The sequence below is a fragment of the Mobula birostris genome, chromosome 18 (assembly GCF_030028105.1).
Source record: "Mobula birostris isolate sMobBir1 chromosome 18, sMobBir1.hap1, whole genome shotgun sequence".
Lineage (NCBI taxonomy): Eukaryota > Metazoa > Chordata > Chondrichthyes > Myliobatiformes > Myliobatidae > Mobula > Mobula birostris.
Window position 1 is genome coordinate 44,630,762 of NC_092387.1, and position 16,507 is coordinate 44,647,268.

The 16,507-nt window shown below is 37.6% G+C and overlaps 1 protein-coding gene across 6 annotated transcripts in view; it reads left to right on the forward strand.

Moving 5' to 3' along the window:
* The window catches only part of usp54a (ubiquitin specific peptidase 54a), a 150,555-nt gene that overhangs the window by 129,047 nt on the left and 5,001 nt on the right, over positions 1 to 16,507 (forward strand). For 4 of the 6 annotated variants that reach the window (XM_072282582.1, XM_072282585.1, XM_072282584.1 and 1 more), the window contains 5 exons: positions 6,381 to 6,554; positions 8,376 to 8,495; positions 9,555 to 9,720; positions 10,362 to 11,818; positions 14,296 to 14,414. In XM_072282582.1, the coding sequence (XP_072138683.1) occupies positions 6,381 to 6,554; positions 8,376 to 8,495; positions 9,555 to 9,720; positions 10,362 to 11,818; positions 14,296 to 14,414 (2,036 nt within the window). Of the gene's footprint in view, positions 1 to 6,380; positions 6,555 to 8,375; positions 8,496 to 9,554; positions 9,721 to 10,361; positions 11,819 to 14,295; positions 14,415 to 16,507 lie in introns of those variants that run through there. The other 2 variants (XM_072282586.1, XM_072282587.1) reach the window with 2 other exon arrangements.

The following is a 16,507-nucleotide window of genomic DNA, read 5'->3' on the forward strand; positions in this document are numbered from 1 at the left end:
TGCAGTGTACTAAATTGTGGCACTAATTTCTAACAGGGTAGCAAATTACACAGCATCCACACAAACCAGGGTTTGGGGTGGGTGAGCAGTTTCAATCTCATGAGTTTGGCAGGACCAGAGCGTGTCTTCCCTAGACTTACGCAGCCAAAGAAACCAGGGGGTTTCTTAAAGGAAGTAAACCAATAAACACAATTAGACAAATCATGTTTCAAGATCAAATAGAAATGATATGAACATTTTTAACAGCGATTTATTTCCTTTTCTTCTCTTTCACCTTTCCATTTTTATTCTGAAGGCCTAATATTTTTGTCCTAACTTTTCAATTATTTGTAATTTTAAATGGAATAAAAACATTAGTAGTGTTGAAAACAAATTTAATTAACTCAGCAATGTGGGACAGATACCATGTAGATATAATACATACAGAGCAGCTCAAAATAATGTGACCGTACTAACTTATTTTCTCATTGCTTAGTTCTCTAGATTGTCTTAGACTGTTGTAATCAGGAGCATGGTCTTATATGAAATCAAGTAACACACATCAAATTTGCTGGTGAGCGCAGCAGGCCCCAGGCAGCATCTCTAGGAGGAGGTACAGTCGACATTTCGGGCCGAGACCCTTCGTCAGGACTTAGTTAGTCCTGATGAGGGGAAAATTATTGTTTGCCAGAAAAATAACAGCTCGTACACTGGCATAAAATTACAAAGGAAATATATTTCCCAATATTTAAACTTTAATAAGTGGTTAACAGAAAAAGAAAATAAAAAATAAAAGGGCCCATTACAGTTAAACCAGTCCAAATAAGCACATAAACATTGGAGCTAGTTTCTTAAGTAATCCGAATGCTTCGCTTTGATTATTCACACGCTGAACCTACATTCTGCATGAAGGACACCAGCCACAGTTCAAACTTCCCTTGAAGACCATTTTGAATGAACTGGCTAACTCAGGAGTATTGGCACTTACACTCATTTGAACCATTCGTCTGCACAAAGCACTTCTTACAATAGGGTCTCCCCTTTGGGTGGGATCCTCCGTGCAGCTTCCCTAGTGGTCTGCAAGAGACCCCAAACCAAACTACAGTCTTTCAGAAATCTGATTCTGCCCAGCTCTCTCAAATGTTCCATAGCAAATGCTCCTTATCTTTAGCTGAAGCCAAATATTCATGTAAGGCTTATGGAAAAAGACACCCAAAAAAAACCACCCAAAAATAGTGGAGAATGAGAATGATAGATCTAGAGTCAATGAACAGCTCAGAAAAGCACTGGAGTAATTAATGGACTGAAAATTAACGAACCCCAGGACGGGAAATTTTCTTTGACAGTGGAATAGGTTTCACAGATTGGAAGGAAGAAAAATTAAATCCCATTATTTAATAAAGGAGGGGGAGAGAATATTCGAACTGTTGCTGAGTTAACCTGATTTATAAAAGGGCAATCACTAGAAGTTATTATTACAAATTAGTAGCAAGACACAGACAAGATAATAAAAGAAATAGGCAGTGTAAAATGGATTTATGAGAGAGAATCATCATTGACATATCTGTTGGAGTTATTCAAGGTTTGACTAGCAAAATAGATCAGAGAATTTAGATGATGCGGTGTATAAGAATTGTCAGATAGATTTGTGATGATTCAACAAAGAGAATGTGGGATTGTAGGTGACATAGTGCATCAAGGACTCAGAAGCTGACCACTTTCTAGTGGGAGGGTGTGACATTGGGTGTCAAAGGAATTGGTGCCAAAGACCCAACTGTTCACAGTCTAAATCAGTAATTTTGATGAGGATACCGAGTGTAATACAAAGGCATGCAAACGTTTGGGCAACCCTGGTCAAAATTTCTGTTACTGTGAATAGCTAAGCGAGTAAAAGATGAGCTGGTTTCCAAAAAGCATAAGGTTAAAGATGACACATTTCCTTAATATTTTAAGCAAGAAAACTTTTGTATTTCCATCTTTTACAGTTTTAAAATAATGAAAAAGGAGAAGGGCCTGAAGCAAAAGATTGGGCACCCTGCGTGGCAGTACTTAGTAACACCCCCTTTGGCAAGTATCACAGCTTGTAAACGCTTTTTGTAGCCAGCTAAGAGTCTTTCAATTCTTCTTTGGGGGATTTTCACCCATTCTTCCTTACAAAAGGCTTCCAATTCTGTGAGATTCTTGGGCCGTCTTGCATGCACTGCTCTTTTGAGGTCTATCCACAGATTTTCGATGATGTTTAGGTCGGGGGACTGCGAGGGCCATGTCAAAACCTTCAGCTTGCGCCTCTTGAGGTAGTCCATTGTGGATTTTAAAGTGTGTTTAGGATCATTATCCTGTTGTAGAAGCCATCCTCCTTTCATCTTCAGCTTTTTTACAGACGGTGTGATGTTTGCTTCCAAAATTTGCTAGTATTTAATTGAATTCATTCTTCCCTCTACCAGTAAATGTTCTCCGTGCCACTGTCTGCAACACAAGCCCAAAGCATGATCGATCCACCCCTGTGCTTAACAGTTGGAGAGGTGTTATTATTATGAAATTCTGTACCCTTTTTTCTCCAAACATACCTTTGCTCATTGCGGCCAAAAAGTTCTGTTCAAAAGGTTCAAAAGAACATCTAAACAAGCCTGATGCATTTTGGAAACAAGTCCTGTGGACTGATGAAGTTAAAATAGAACTTTTTGGCCGCAATGAGCAAAGGTATGTTTGGAGAAAAAAGGGTGCAGAATTTCATGAAAAGAACATCTCTCCAACTGTTAAGCACGGGGGTGGATCGATCATGCTTTGGGCTTGTGTTGCAGCCAGTGCACAGGGAACATTTACTGGTAGAGGGAAGAATGAATTCAATTAAATACCAGCAAATTCTGGAAGCAAACATCACACCGTCTGTAAAAAAGCTGAAGATGAAAGGAGGATGGCTTCTACAACAGGATAATGATCCTAAACACACCTCAAAATTCACAATGGATGACCTCAAGAGGTGCAAACTGAAGGTTTTGCCATGGCCCTCGCAGTCCCCTGACCTAAACGTCATTGAGAATCTATGGATAGACCTCAAAAAAATGCAAGACGGCCCAAGAATCTCACAGAACTAGAAGCCTTTTGTGAAGTGGAAAGGGCAAAAATCCCCCAAAGAAGAATTGAAAGACTCTTAGCTGACTACAAAAAGCATTTACAAGCTATGATATTTGCCAGAGCGGGTGTTACTAAGTACTGCCATGCAGGGTGCCCAAACTTTTGCTTCGGACCCTTTTCCTTTTTTGTTATTTTGAAACTGTAAAAGATGGAAATAAAAGAAGTTTTCTTGCTTAAAATATTAAAGAAACTTGTCATCTTTAACTTCTTACTAACTCTTACTAACTGTTCCTTCAGTTAGTCCTGACAAAGGGTCTCGGCCTGAAACGTGGACTGTACCTCTTCCTAGAGATGCTGCCTGGCCTGCTGCGTTCACCAGCAACTTTGATGTGTGTTGTTTGAATTTCCAGCATCTGCAGAATTCCTGTTGTTTGCATCTTTAACTTCTTTATGCCTTTTGGAAATCAGTTCATCTTTTACTTGCTTAGCTACTCACAGTAGCAGAAATTTTGACCAGGTGTGCCCAAACTTTTGCATGCCACTGTATATTCAGATTTGCTGATGATATTATGCTGTGTGTTATGTCAGATGGATGGAAGATGCAGAGACACTTTGGTGATATAAACGGCAAGTTGAATGAGTGAGGATATGCTGGAATATAATATGGGAAATGTATGAGATCATCCTTTGTGGTGGGAATAGTGCAGTAAAGAATGGTGTACTGCAGAAAGTGGCCATAATTTTGAGAGAATTAGATCAGAATAGATTAGTTTATTGTCAACGATGTCAGAGCGCAAATGAAACTTATCTGCATGAAGCTCACAGAGAAGATATTATACATGGTAATAATAAATAATGACGACTGCAAAACAGCAGAATTGTGCAGAGATTGTGGTGCAATCAGTAGATAACTAATGTAGTGATAAGCGAAAATGAAAGCACCATTGGGAAGGGTGTGTGGAAGGTTCATTCAGTGTTTGATAGCAGTGGCGAAGAAGCTGTTCTTAAGTCTAGATGTCTGGACTTCCAAGCATCCTGTATCAACTCTCAGCAGGTTGGATGGAAGGAAATGACAAGCCTGTAATGGACTGAGTTGTGTTTACCACTTTCTGCAAGTTCAGCTGGCCCGGAGCATAGCAATTATTATACTGGGCTAAGAAGCAATCCATTAGGTGACTCACTATAGTGAACCTGTAGAAGTCTGAAAGAAAGCTCTTGGATATGCTGAATCTTCTCAGCTGCCCAGGAAAGTGAATATGCTGGTGTGCTTCCCAGATCATCGAGGTGAGGTTGCTGATGACATGGATGTCAAAGTACTTTAAGATGTCAGCCATTTCTACAGCAGGCCAGTTGATGAGGGTAGGGTTACATTCATTAAGCACCCCTCTCACCCCCACCCCACCCCCAACTTTCCTTAGGTCAGCATCAGATTCCCTCATCTTTTTATTTTAAGTTGTTATTATGATACCATGACACAAAGTTCCATCTGATCATTGTTGATGATTTGATCGATAACAGTAAAATCACTGATGAATGTAAAGATTGAGCTGGTGCTGTACTTTGGCCACACACTGCTAGGAATGCAGTGAGTGGAACAAAGATTCAGCACAAAACCCTGAGGAGCACCAGTGTTGAGGTTGGGGTAGATGAAATGGTATGCCAATCAGGAAGTCTCGTCCTTAATGCCAAGGTTCAGAATTTTAGAGATAAGCTTTTTTTGGTGTTGTGGTATTGATGTTTGAGCTGTAGTTGATGACTAGCAGGCTGTGAGGGGTCTGGATTGTTTGGAAATCTTCACAATGACATAAATTGGATGTCAAATGGGGCATTTGTTACATTATTGTTTGTGACATTGTTCTGTGCATAGTTTATGTCATGAAAATCATGATTAAATGTCAAAAATGTCCTTAAGTGTTTTGGGATATTCTGAGGTCTTGAAAAGCACAGTTGAAAGTCTTTCGGTGCCCACAATCGCTTCTGAGCTAAATTTCATTTCTAACAGTTCAGGACTGTGTTTAGTATAATGATCTTTTTTCACTCTAATGTGTTATTAATTTTGCTGAGTGACAAGTAGAATCAGCGAGTTAAATTATGTTAGAGAAATGTACTGATTTCATGCTAGAAATAGAAGTATAGTGCTAAATACATTAGGATGAGCTCACCACGTGTTTCAGTTCTGTTTTGTACTGTGTAGATACTTAGGAAAGCTTTCATGTCTCTGAATGGTAGAAACATTGACCTTCAGTGTCTGCTGGTTAATGGTATTCTTGGAAGAGCAGTACAGCAGCTGCCTTTGACAAATACTTGGTATAGTTGATGAGAACGAGAATACAAGTTCGTTAATCCCCACTTGCACTTAACACTGGAACTTGACACCATGCCTGTTGATGGTTCAAATTAGTTATGTACTGATGTCTGGACAAAATATTGGATTTGGGAGAGATTATAATAATTATTTTAAATTTATTTTGCTGTCTAGCCATTAGTTTTAACAATGAAGATCTTGTGTAATTTTATGAGAATTATATCTCACTTATATTTCTCTTGGTCTTCACTTAGCTTTTCTCTTTTCAATATTTAGAAATTATATTTAGCCTAGACTCTTTCCCATTCTTTCTTCCTCACTAGGCGGACAAGTATGAAACTAAAAATTGGAGCTAATCTTTTCCAATTTTTACTATCTGTGGTGGTACTGAACAAGATTAAATTAGATACCCTGAGAACTTGCTTGAGTAAGAAAGCTTGCCATTTGATGTGCTAGCATCAGACAAAAAAGCCTCTAAATGCTCTTGAAATATCCTGCTCCCTGAAAATAAATTCAGAGGCAGCAAAAACACTTACAACATCACAAAATAATCATTGCAGGTTTATGGTACCTCTTCGTGGAATTTGCTAGCTAATGGCTATAACTGGGTAATTTTGGAGTGATAACACAGTTAATCATTACCTTCTTGGCACTTCTGCCAGAATATGGTTGCAAATAGCAATCGTCTGCTAGACACTATCATTGTTAAGATGAGGGTTCCTGGCGCCTGTCAGCAGTTTAATTGTTGATGACTAGACATATAAATGCAATGCAGTACCAAATTTCATGTAAAAGAAAATGCACCAAAAGCCCTTGTTAGGCATCTTGAGCCACAGGTGAAGTTTGCAGCCCCAGCTCTGATCCACCTTAAAATACATGCATACCTTCATATTTATTCAAAATTGTACAGTGCTTTAAAAATGTGCACACTGTAACTCTTTCAGTACTTTCTGGAAATAGTAATGTTTTATGAATAAAATGTTTATAATGGCAGTGACAATTTTATATGTTCTTCATTCAGTTGAAAATCACAGTAATCCCTTGCGAAGTGAATTAGATGAGCTGGAAGAGGAGATTAAAAGAAGAACTAAAGAGGAGGAACTGAGGAGAAAGAAATTGAGGGAAAAGGAAGCAGCAATGGTATTCAACCCACGGCCTAGCAAATTCATGGACCTGGATGAACTACAAAATCAGGGTGAGTGTTTCCCTGCTGTTTGGTCTACACCCTGTAATACAATATTTGTTGGAAGCTGATTTGAACAGAATTGAATTAATGTTTAAAAGTTCTAAGCCTTTTTTTTAAAAAAACTATCACAATAGACATATACAATCTGAAGGCAATCCTTTCAAATTTGATCTTTGCAGTTTTTGATGTTTGCCTCTTCCATTTTAGAGAGCTGTTAAAAATATTATGCTCATTTTTCTGGTATTGTCATAATGTCATTACAGGCTCTCCTACATGTCCCCTGTGGTATTGATGCATATGATTGCATTTAAATCCATTGATTTCTGAATTTCACTTTTTGTTCACCTGATTAATAACATGCAATCTACAGAACATGTGAGAAATTCCATGCAATTGTAAGGAAAGATGAATCTCACAGAAGAGCTCATTCAGCTTCAAATCACAGAGCAGAACTTGGTAGCCGGAATTAGTTGTACTAGTAAATTTCCATTTTGCTTTAAAAGATTAATGACTGGCTTGCAAAACAAAATCTTCCAATATGACTCAAAGAAATCTTACAAGAAAACTACTTCTGTATTTTTGTCTGTATGCTATCAAGATTTATAGTTATAAAATTCATGCATGTTGGGGGTAAAAACAAACTGAAGGAGAAATACCTCAACTATCAGTATAATGCGTTTTGGTGCCTTACAAGTATTGCATTTACATGCATTTGAAATTTGTCTCAATATTGGAGAACTGCCACCTCAGTGTGGAGCAGCTCCTTCTGGCCTTTCAAGCAGTGTTGCCCAGCAGCCCCTGATTAATCGTAGGCTAATCAATTTACAATGGTTAGTTGACCTATCAACTGGTGCATCTTTGGACTGTGGGAAGAAGCAGGAGCACCTGGAGGAAACCCATGCATTCCTCAAGAAGGGCGTATAGACTCCTTACAGAGGATGCTGGGATTGAACTCTGACCTCTGACACTGAGCTGTAATAGTGTCATGCTAACTGCTATGCTACTGTGGCATCTATTATGCAGATTATGTTAAATTGCATAATCTTAATGAAACTTAGGTAATTTACTTGTGTTTTACTGTAGTTAGTCACTTGAATAGCCTTGAATAAATGGGAAACTTATCATTTGAACATAAAGGAATTTATTCTTTCTTCTTTATTTTGGACCATTTCCATATCTCCCTATTTCCCCTAAATGGCTTTACAATGTACCTGACCTGATTGTCATTGGATTACTCTTTGCTAATTTTCTGTCTTTCTGCTTTAATAGAGCTGTTTTAATGTTGCAGTTTACTGAATCATCCAAGGCTGTGTATAGTGCAGGACTGGTGTTTATGTACTCTTCAGTGCAGTATGATCCATACTTCTAGCACTTCCAGGTCACTAATTTCCACTGCATTATTAATAGGTTATCTCTCCAAAACTGCAGAAGCAGAGGTGGTCACTTCTGTATTTATTTTTCTGGATTCTGAGAAGGAACCCATCTATTCTCATTCCTTGCCGATTGTGTGACCTTTCTCAGATTGAGTATTTGCAATAGAGGTCATTAAACCACATCATAGTCTCTTAACATTTACTGTCCCTTAAGGTCACCATATACTGATTACTGGGTTTGAACTTGATTGAATTTTGGGGAGGGAAATTTGTAGACTAGAATATGTTTTTAATTTTCTCTCACTAGTTTGAAATTTTTACTAAAGTTTTGATAAAGGCGAATTTATAAAATGTTGAAAATTAGTTTATCAGCCGATGCTATGTTTTGATACTGGATTGCAGTAAATGTTTAATTATGTGCATGTGGAAAAAAAATACCCTGGTGTTGCTTCTGCAGGGAAGACTGACAAGTTTGAGAGGTCATTGCAGGAGGTAGACTCTCTATTAGAACAGTCTTTCCATCTTGAACAAAAGGATGACTTGGCTGCAGCGCTCAATCTCTGCAATGAAGCTGTGTGTAAGTAACCCTAACTGCCTCTGCTGCTTGCAGACTAAAAGCTATGCTAACCAGTTATGAGATCCTTCACTTGGCTAGAAAGTGAATCAGTTGCTCACTTTTTTTCTTTATATGCATACCAGTTGCCAATTGGAAATACTACAGGCTTAAAAAATGGTTTTGAAGTCTTTTCATTAAATATTTTATGGAGAGTTTTTATTCTGAAATGACAAGAGTATCTGAATTTTCAAATTAATACAGTATGTAGAACCAGTGTCTTATCGTTTTGTTCAGAACAATTAATAGCTTTCTTAATGTTTATTCTAAAATGTGCTTAAAACATAAACACAAGAGATTCTGCAGATGCTACAAATCCAGAGCAACACACACAAAATGCTGGAGGAACTCAGCAGGTCAGGCAGTATCCATGGAAGTGAATAAACAATTAATGTTTCAGGCCGGGACGTTTTGGATCCTGATGAATGGTCTTGGCCTGAAACATCAACTGCTTAGTCATTTCCTTAGACACTGCCTGACCTGCTGAGTTCCTCCATGGTTTTGTGTGTGTTGCTCTGTGCTTAAAACAGTTGATTTTTAACTTTTCATTTTGTTTAAGCCAAAGATGTTCAAAATTTCTATAGTTCCATTGAATCTAACTGGTAGTTTAAAACTCTTGGTGTTTGATATTGATTGAAAATACAGATTCTCAATACTGCAAATTAGGTAAATATGATTGCACATTTCCTTCATGCTCTTGAACATTTCCATGTTTTTTAGCATTTTTTGTTGAAAAGTAATGTTTGTGCTTCTCATTCACTTTGCTTTTCATTTGGCTTTCGCTTAGTTATGTGGAGTCATGTGTATTCCTCATAAGATATGACACATTCATCATTTGTTTTGATGTTGGATAAGTTCTTGTTTGCAAACAACTTTTTCTGTAACAGCATTGTTAATAGATTACTTACAAACACCACTAACATTTCATCAGCGCATTTTGTGAATTTCTCATATTTCTATTTTACAACTGCATGTTGTTTGGGTCTGCGTGTGCATTTTTTTTTCTGCTGTTTTGCATTTTAGCTAAACTAAGACTTGCTATGCATGAAGGCAATACCATCACACACAGCAGAGCCCTTGCTGATAAGAAGCTGCATATTTGCATGAAGAAGATTCGAAGTCTGCAGGAGAGCATGCAACAAACCATCCACTCCCCTCCACCTGGGGATCCTGTGACTGAATGCAAAAGGTAGTATCTTTAGGATTAAGAGGGGCATGATATCAGATAAATGCAATTTGAGCATCAAGGAAGCTATCCTGTGAAATAAGACATAAAAATTAGCCTTATTTAAGTAAGTGTATTTTGAAATTTTCTTAAGGTGCCATGTATAAAAAGTAACCTGTAGAACCTCTGTGGTATCATGGCACTTGCACTGATTTAAAGAATACCACTTCTTTGGATCTAAAATTGCAATAGAACAAATATTAAGTCATGCATTCATAACTTTATAAATTTAAAAGATTTGAACAAAGGGTTATGTGGTGTTGGCTGCCTCTTTTGTTGTTTATAATGATTTCTAACCTTCTAATCATATTTGCAAAATGGGATTTTGAAATGTGCATTGAGACTCCACTGCAGAACATATGTGGTTTTCATTTTCTCATGCATTTTGACCTGAGTTGATTTCAACTTTTTCCACTCTTTCTGAGCAATTCAAGTTGAATGCAGGATGACTCTTTCTATAATCAATTGGATTCTGATATACAATTTTAAATGTAGAGATTAATTAAATTAATTTATTGGTAAAGATAAGCATTAAATGTGCTGTGTGTGGGCATTGAATAATATTCAGAACTAAATTTTGGAACTAATGCCATTCTTTATTTCAGTATGCAGGCTGGCCAGGTCCAAATACTGTTAGCATCAGAGAGAGTAATGGAACCCATCAGTGAGCCAGACCACAGGCCCAAATCTTCCCCAGTCTTTCCTGCCTCCCATCATCAACTACAAGTCCAGCATACACCCCGGTCACACAGCCCTCACTCCGAATCGCATGGCCAAGCTTCTGCTACATTGACTCCTGAACTGAAACAGAACCAATCTGCTCAAAATACCTATGAGCTTCCAACTTTTCACAACTACAATTGGGTTCCAGGGGAGAAGATGGAGGAGAAATGTACAAGGGGTACAATGGATGTTCATCAATTGAATAATAATGACGATCTGATGAATGAAGAGTCATTGGATTGTTTTCCACTTGATCACAAACTGAAAATGAACAAACATGGCTCTTTGCCTTTGCTTACTGCTGAACATGGAGATGTGAGTCACACATTTTCATCATCATCTCCCCACAGTCAGGCGTCAACACAAAAGGATGGAATGCTTAAGTATCCAAAGACCAATCCTCCTGTGCATTTCAGTTCAAAACAACTTGAATATAACACAACTGACTCCAGTATATCTCAGTGTACAACCTTGTCTTCTACAAACTTGAACTGGTTTCCTGCACTGTCGTCTACCCATGAATCGCACAGAAGTGATTTGAATTTGGAGTTCGACTCAGAGATTGAAGGTGTCCATTCACCAAAGATCAAGCCAGCAGTTGATATGGGTAATGTAAAGTCAATGATAGCACCAATTCAAAGATTAAATACCAGGTTGGGCCAGGAAAGTGATGATGGCAATTATAAAAGAGCATATTCCAATTTTCGGCCAAAGAAAATTGATCAGGAAGTTTTGCAGCTACCGCTGAATATTAATCAACAGGTAGTAATTCTTCAGGGCAAGGATCAGTTGGACAGTGCAAAGTGGCCTAGTGACAGCTTATATTCTCCCCAGGTTTCAGATGGACCTTTAGATTGTAAAGCTGAGGTGTCTGTTCCTTCCTATAGAGCAAAGACTAACACTGCTGCAAGAGATCTGAGCTGTCTCTCGGAAAGACCAGGTTCTTCATCTGATCCTCTGACAGATGAGATATATAAGCAAAGATGCCTAAACACTGTCCAGTCACTTTTCAGAGAAGCCTGTTCTAACAACAACTCTGCGCCAATGAGGCAGCAGCTTGGGTATTCCACGAGTCCTCCTGTAGCTGTAGACCAACGGATTGATGATATTAGAGAACACTATGTGCCTCAGTCGGTTTGCCAAAGCAGTGAACAACAACATTTGCATGGTCATGGGCAACAAGTGCAGTTGATTGATAATAAAAATCAAGACATGGAACTTGAGTTTTCAGAGTTGGAATCCCTTTATCAAGCAAGTCTGCAAGCTTCCGAGAGTAGAAGATACCTACCAAGTAGACAATCGGCTGAGAAGGCCACCAAGCAAAATAGCACAAAACCAGGTAAGAAGGCGCAACATATGAATGAAAAATACCTCTTCCTATTTTATAGAAACTATGACTAAACTTTGAATGTACTGTTTATAGTATTCAGTAATTAGTGACCAATTACTTCAGGATTGAAGATCTTGTTTAAGCTCTGAGAAGGAACCAGTGAGTTTCCTGAAAAGATTGATTGCTAGAATGCAGTAAAACGTGAATTAAAACTTGTCATAACTGGGTAGCCTCATGTCTATTTCACTGTTTTGCAAATTATTCAAGGAATCTCGACTGCTAAAGAAGAAGAATTCTTGATTTCCTCGTCCTCACATTTACTTTTATCACAGTTCTATTTCCTTGCACCTACGTAGGCATGTAGCTTATTGATTCCACCTAGCATTCAGAGTACTGTGAGCTACTGTCAATACTCTGCTGCAAAAAAAAGGTCTTTTATTTGCAAACTACTACTTTACTTTCAATCTTTTTTGCCCCTAAATATATTGAAACCACCCAAATCTATGTACCACTTTTATACCTGATTCAGTTCTAGTTTCCCCATTCAGTAGTTCACCTATTGTAAAGCAGTAAAGTAGCCCTGAATAAATTCATAACTTTCATCCATTTTGATTATGGCCAAATTTAATTACTTGTACATCCTGGACTTGCTCATGGGAGTCTGTTATTAAATGGAATCAAATGCCAAGCTGCAGAATGAGAAACTAGAAAACCAAGACCAAAAGCTTAATCGAAGAGGCAGGCTTTAAAGGAGCATTTTAAATAAATAAAAGAAGAGAGCTTTATTGAGGGAATTTCTGAGCTTAAAATTGTGGGAGCTGATGACATACTGGAGACATTAAATTTGGTAGAGACCAAACTGGAGAATACAAATATCTCAGTTGCTCACAGGGAAAAGAGAGACAGGAAAGAGGCAAAACCATGAATGAATTTGAAAGAAAGCATGGCAATTTAAAATCATGCTTTTGCCTAACTGAGAACCCAGTAGGCCACAAAGTGCTGGATGATGGATAAATAGAGCTTGGTGTGAGTTAGGATATGCACAGCAAGTTTGCAGAATAGATTGAGGGTGTTTGGCGAGAGATTTATTGGACTATTGAAATATGGGCATAACAATTGAGAGCTTTAGTAGCTGACGAAATAAAGAAGCTTGAGTAGCTGGTGGTTACTTAACGAGCAGCGTTAAATGAGGAAGATGTTCATCTTATGGTGATGGAGCTATTTTAGCTGGTACTTCTAAAGGCATCTTAAATATGCTTAATAAAAATTGTCTTTGTTTCGCATCACATAATGGATTCTAAACCTAGACCTGAATCTATCTTGGACATTAATAATAAGGACAATATTATTGCCAACAATTGAGTTTATAATCGTGTTAAAATTAGATTGCAAAATTGAGTGCATTTCTTTAATTTCCAACCGAAACATTCCTTTATTTGGAGGATTAAAATGGTGCAAAGGCAGACTGACTTCTCAAGTTCTTGCACTCAATCACATGACTGCGGAAAAGACTAAAGCAGTGTTTCATTATGTTTTTGGCGCTAAGTGCCAATTGATTATTTTTCCTAAATAGACCTCTTGTGGACACTTTTGTCAGTTTTTTTACATCTAGATTTATGTACTAAACTTGAACTTAAAGCTGTAATTAAATTGAATAATCTGAAATTCTTCATATTTAGTACAGATTCTAATATATAAAGATGGTTTTTTCTGTTAAAATGGAATATTTTAAAAGCACATTTGCTATTTTTTTAAATTAAAAAAATGACAGCAGAGTTGAATTTAAATTGTTTCACAATTCATTCCCAGATGTCTTTTGCAGATGCCAGTTCATCATGAAGTAAAATCAGAATTAAAGCCAACAATAAAATAATCAATTTTTTCTCTTATTTCTGCACTTGCAGATTTTTCAGCACATATGCCTTTGCTCTCTTGCATATATATATATCTGGTTTCAATCAAAGGACCCCTTCACCCATAGCCTCCCTGCTCACCCACCGTCCCAGCCACAATTCCTGTTATGGTTTGGTTTCCAGTTCCTGATCTCAATTTCATGCTTGGCTCACATTCTCAATCACTCGTTCTGGGTGCACAGCCATCCATGTTTCTAACTCCTTACCTATATATTTTTATCTAATTTATCTAATTAGATATTTTATCTAATTTCACACAGACTGGCCAACTTACTGCTGTAGTAATCAATGTTCAGAAATATTGGAGTGGAACACAAATGTAACCAGAAGATCCAGAGCCTTTATTAGACATATCCATGAACTTTTCTAGATGTTATAGCTGGGTTTACATAGGAATTATTAGGATTAGCTTAAATCTTTTGTGGATATTTTGAGGATACTGTTAAATGAAAAAAATAGTTTACTATTATGGAATATAGATCACTCATTGAAGACCGAATGAATTAAAATCATATCTCTAATTATATTATGTCATTTAAAGTAAAATAAATGTTTTTGATTTTATGTCACTAGTTTCTGCAGTAAATGCTACAAGAAAACACTCCTCTCTCCCTGAAAGAGGGCGATCAAAGACCCCAACTGCAGAGATTGAGCGCAATGCTTATCGAGCAGCTGTACCAGTGAGCACAAAGGTACTGAAAGCTTTGTAAGACAAAACACTAATTCTTCCTTTTATAAGCTGTCCATTTCCTTTCAGAAATGCTGCCTGATGCACTAAGTTTCTCTAGCACCTCGTTTCTTCATTTTATAAACTTCATTCTAAATTGAAGTAATTTTGTCTGCTTTTACATGTAATAAAATGCCCTGTGTTCAATCATTTATGGTAAATTAGTTTCCCTCAGGCTATGCATGTTGAATTGCAAGTAAATAGTACAATGGAGGATAAAGTGGACATTTAGCAGATTAAAATGAAAATTTGGTGTTGTTTTACATTGTCAATTTAAAAAATATATGTAGCTTTTTAAGAAAAAAATATTTATCTAATATTTTCCTCATGAGTAAAGATGTGCCTCCTGCCTACAGCACTATTGCCTTTGTTGACAACCATTGCAGTCACCAATTTAGAGACAGTACTCTTCCATCATTGCTGTGGCCTGTGTTGGGAAGGCAGTTATGACATTAGAATCTATATGGAAGCAAGTCAGAGCTGCCTAAGCAATGGAGCAATGATGCCTGCTTGCTGCTTGATCGGGGAAATATGCCAGTTAGTTGAATGGTGTCACAGCAACAACCTTGCACACAAAATTAGAAACATAGAAACATAGAAAACCTATAGCACCGTACAGGCCCTTCGGCCCACAAAGTTGTGCCGAACACGTTCCCTACCTTAGAAATTACTAGGGTTACCCATAGCCCTCTACTTTTCTAAGTTCCATGTACCTATCCAAAAGTCTCTTAAAAGACCCTACTGTTTCCGCTTCCACCACCGTTGCCGGCAGCCCATTCCACGCACTCACCACTCTCTGCGTTAAAAGAAACTAGCAAGACCAAAGAACTGATTGTGAACTTCTGGGAGGTTAAATGAGGGAACACAAAGCAATCCTCATAGAGTGATCAGAAGTGGAGAGAGAGCAGTTTCAAGTTCCTGGGTGTCAGTACCTCTGAGAACTTAATCTGGACGCAACATATTGATGCAGCTATAAAGAAGGTAAGACAGCGGCTATATCTCATTAAAAGTTTGAGGAGATTTGGTTTGTCAACCAATGCACTCGAAAATTTCTACAAATGTACTGTGGAGAGCATTCTGACTGACTGCCTCACCATCTAGTATGGGGGTGGGGGCTACTACACAAGATCAAAATAAGTTTCAGAAACTTGTAAAATTAGTCACCTCTATCATGAGTTCCGGTCCCCGTAGTATCCAAGACATTTTTAAGGAGTGGTGCCTTAGGAAGGTGGCGTCCATCATAAGGGATCCCCACCATGCAGGACATGTCCTCTTCACATTGTTGCCATCAGGAAGGAGTACAGAAGCCTGAAAGCACGCCCTCAATGATTCAGGAACAACTTCATCCCCTCTGCTATCTGATATCCGATTTCCAAATGGACATTGAACCCATTAACTACTTTTTTTATTTCTGTTATTTTGCACTACTTATTTTAACACGCGTGTGTGTGTGTGTGTGTGTGTGTGTGTGTGTCTCTCTCTCTCTCTCTCTCTCTCTCTCTCTCTCTATATATATATATATATATATATATATATATATAGAGAGAGAGAGAGAGAGAGAGAGACACACATATATGTATATATATCTATATATATACATACACACGCACATAGATATGTATAGATATGTGTGTGTGTGTCTCTCTCTCTCTCTCTATATATATATATATATACACACACACATACACACACATATACACACACTTAACATAACTCAGTTTGTTTCTCTATATTTATTTATCATGTATTTCATGATACTGCTACTGTAAAGTTAACAAATTTCATGACATATCCCGGTGATGTTAAATCTGATTCTGAAATCAAGCTATAAGTTAATCAGCAGCACAAATCATCTCATGAAATGTTTAGAAATGAAATTAAAACAAGCTGCTGAAAATACTCAGAGGTTCAAACTGCATCTGTGGAAAGAACAACTGATCTAATGTTTTAGATCAATGATTTCTCATCAGAATATCTTAAATTGACCTGTTTCTGGACTGCAGTGGATACATTTTAAGGCTGGTCAAGAAACTACCAGTTGATGTGAAGGAAAATAAT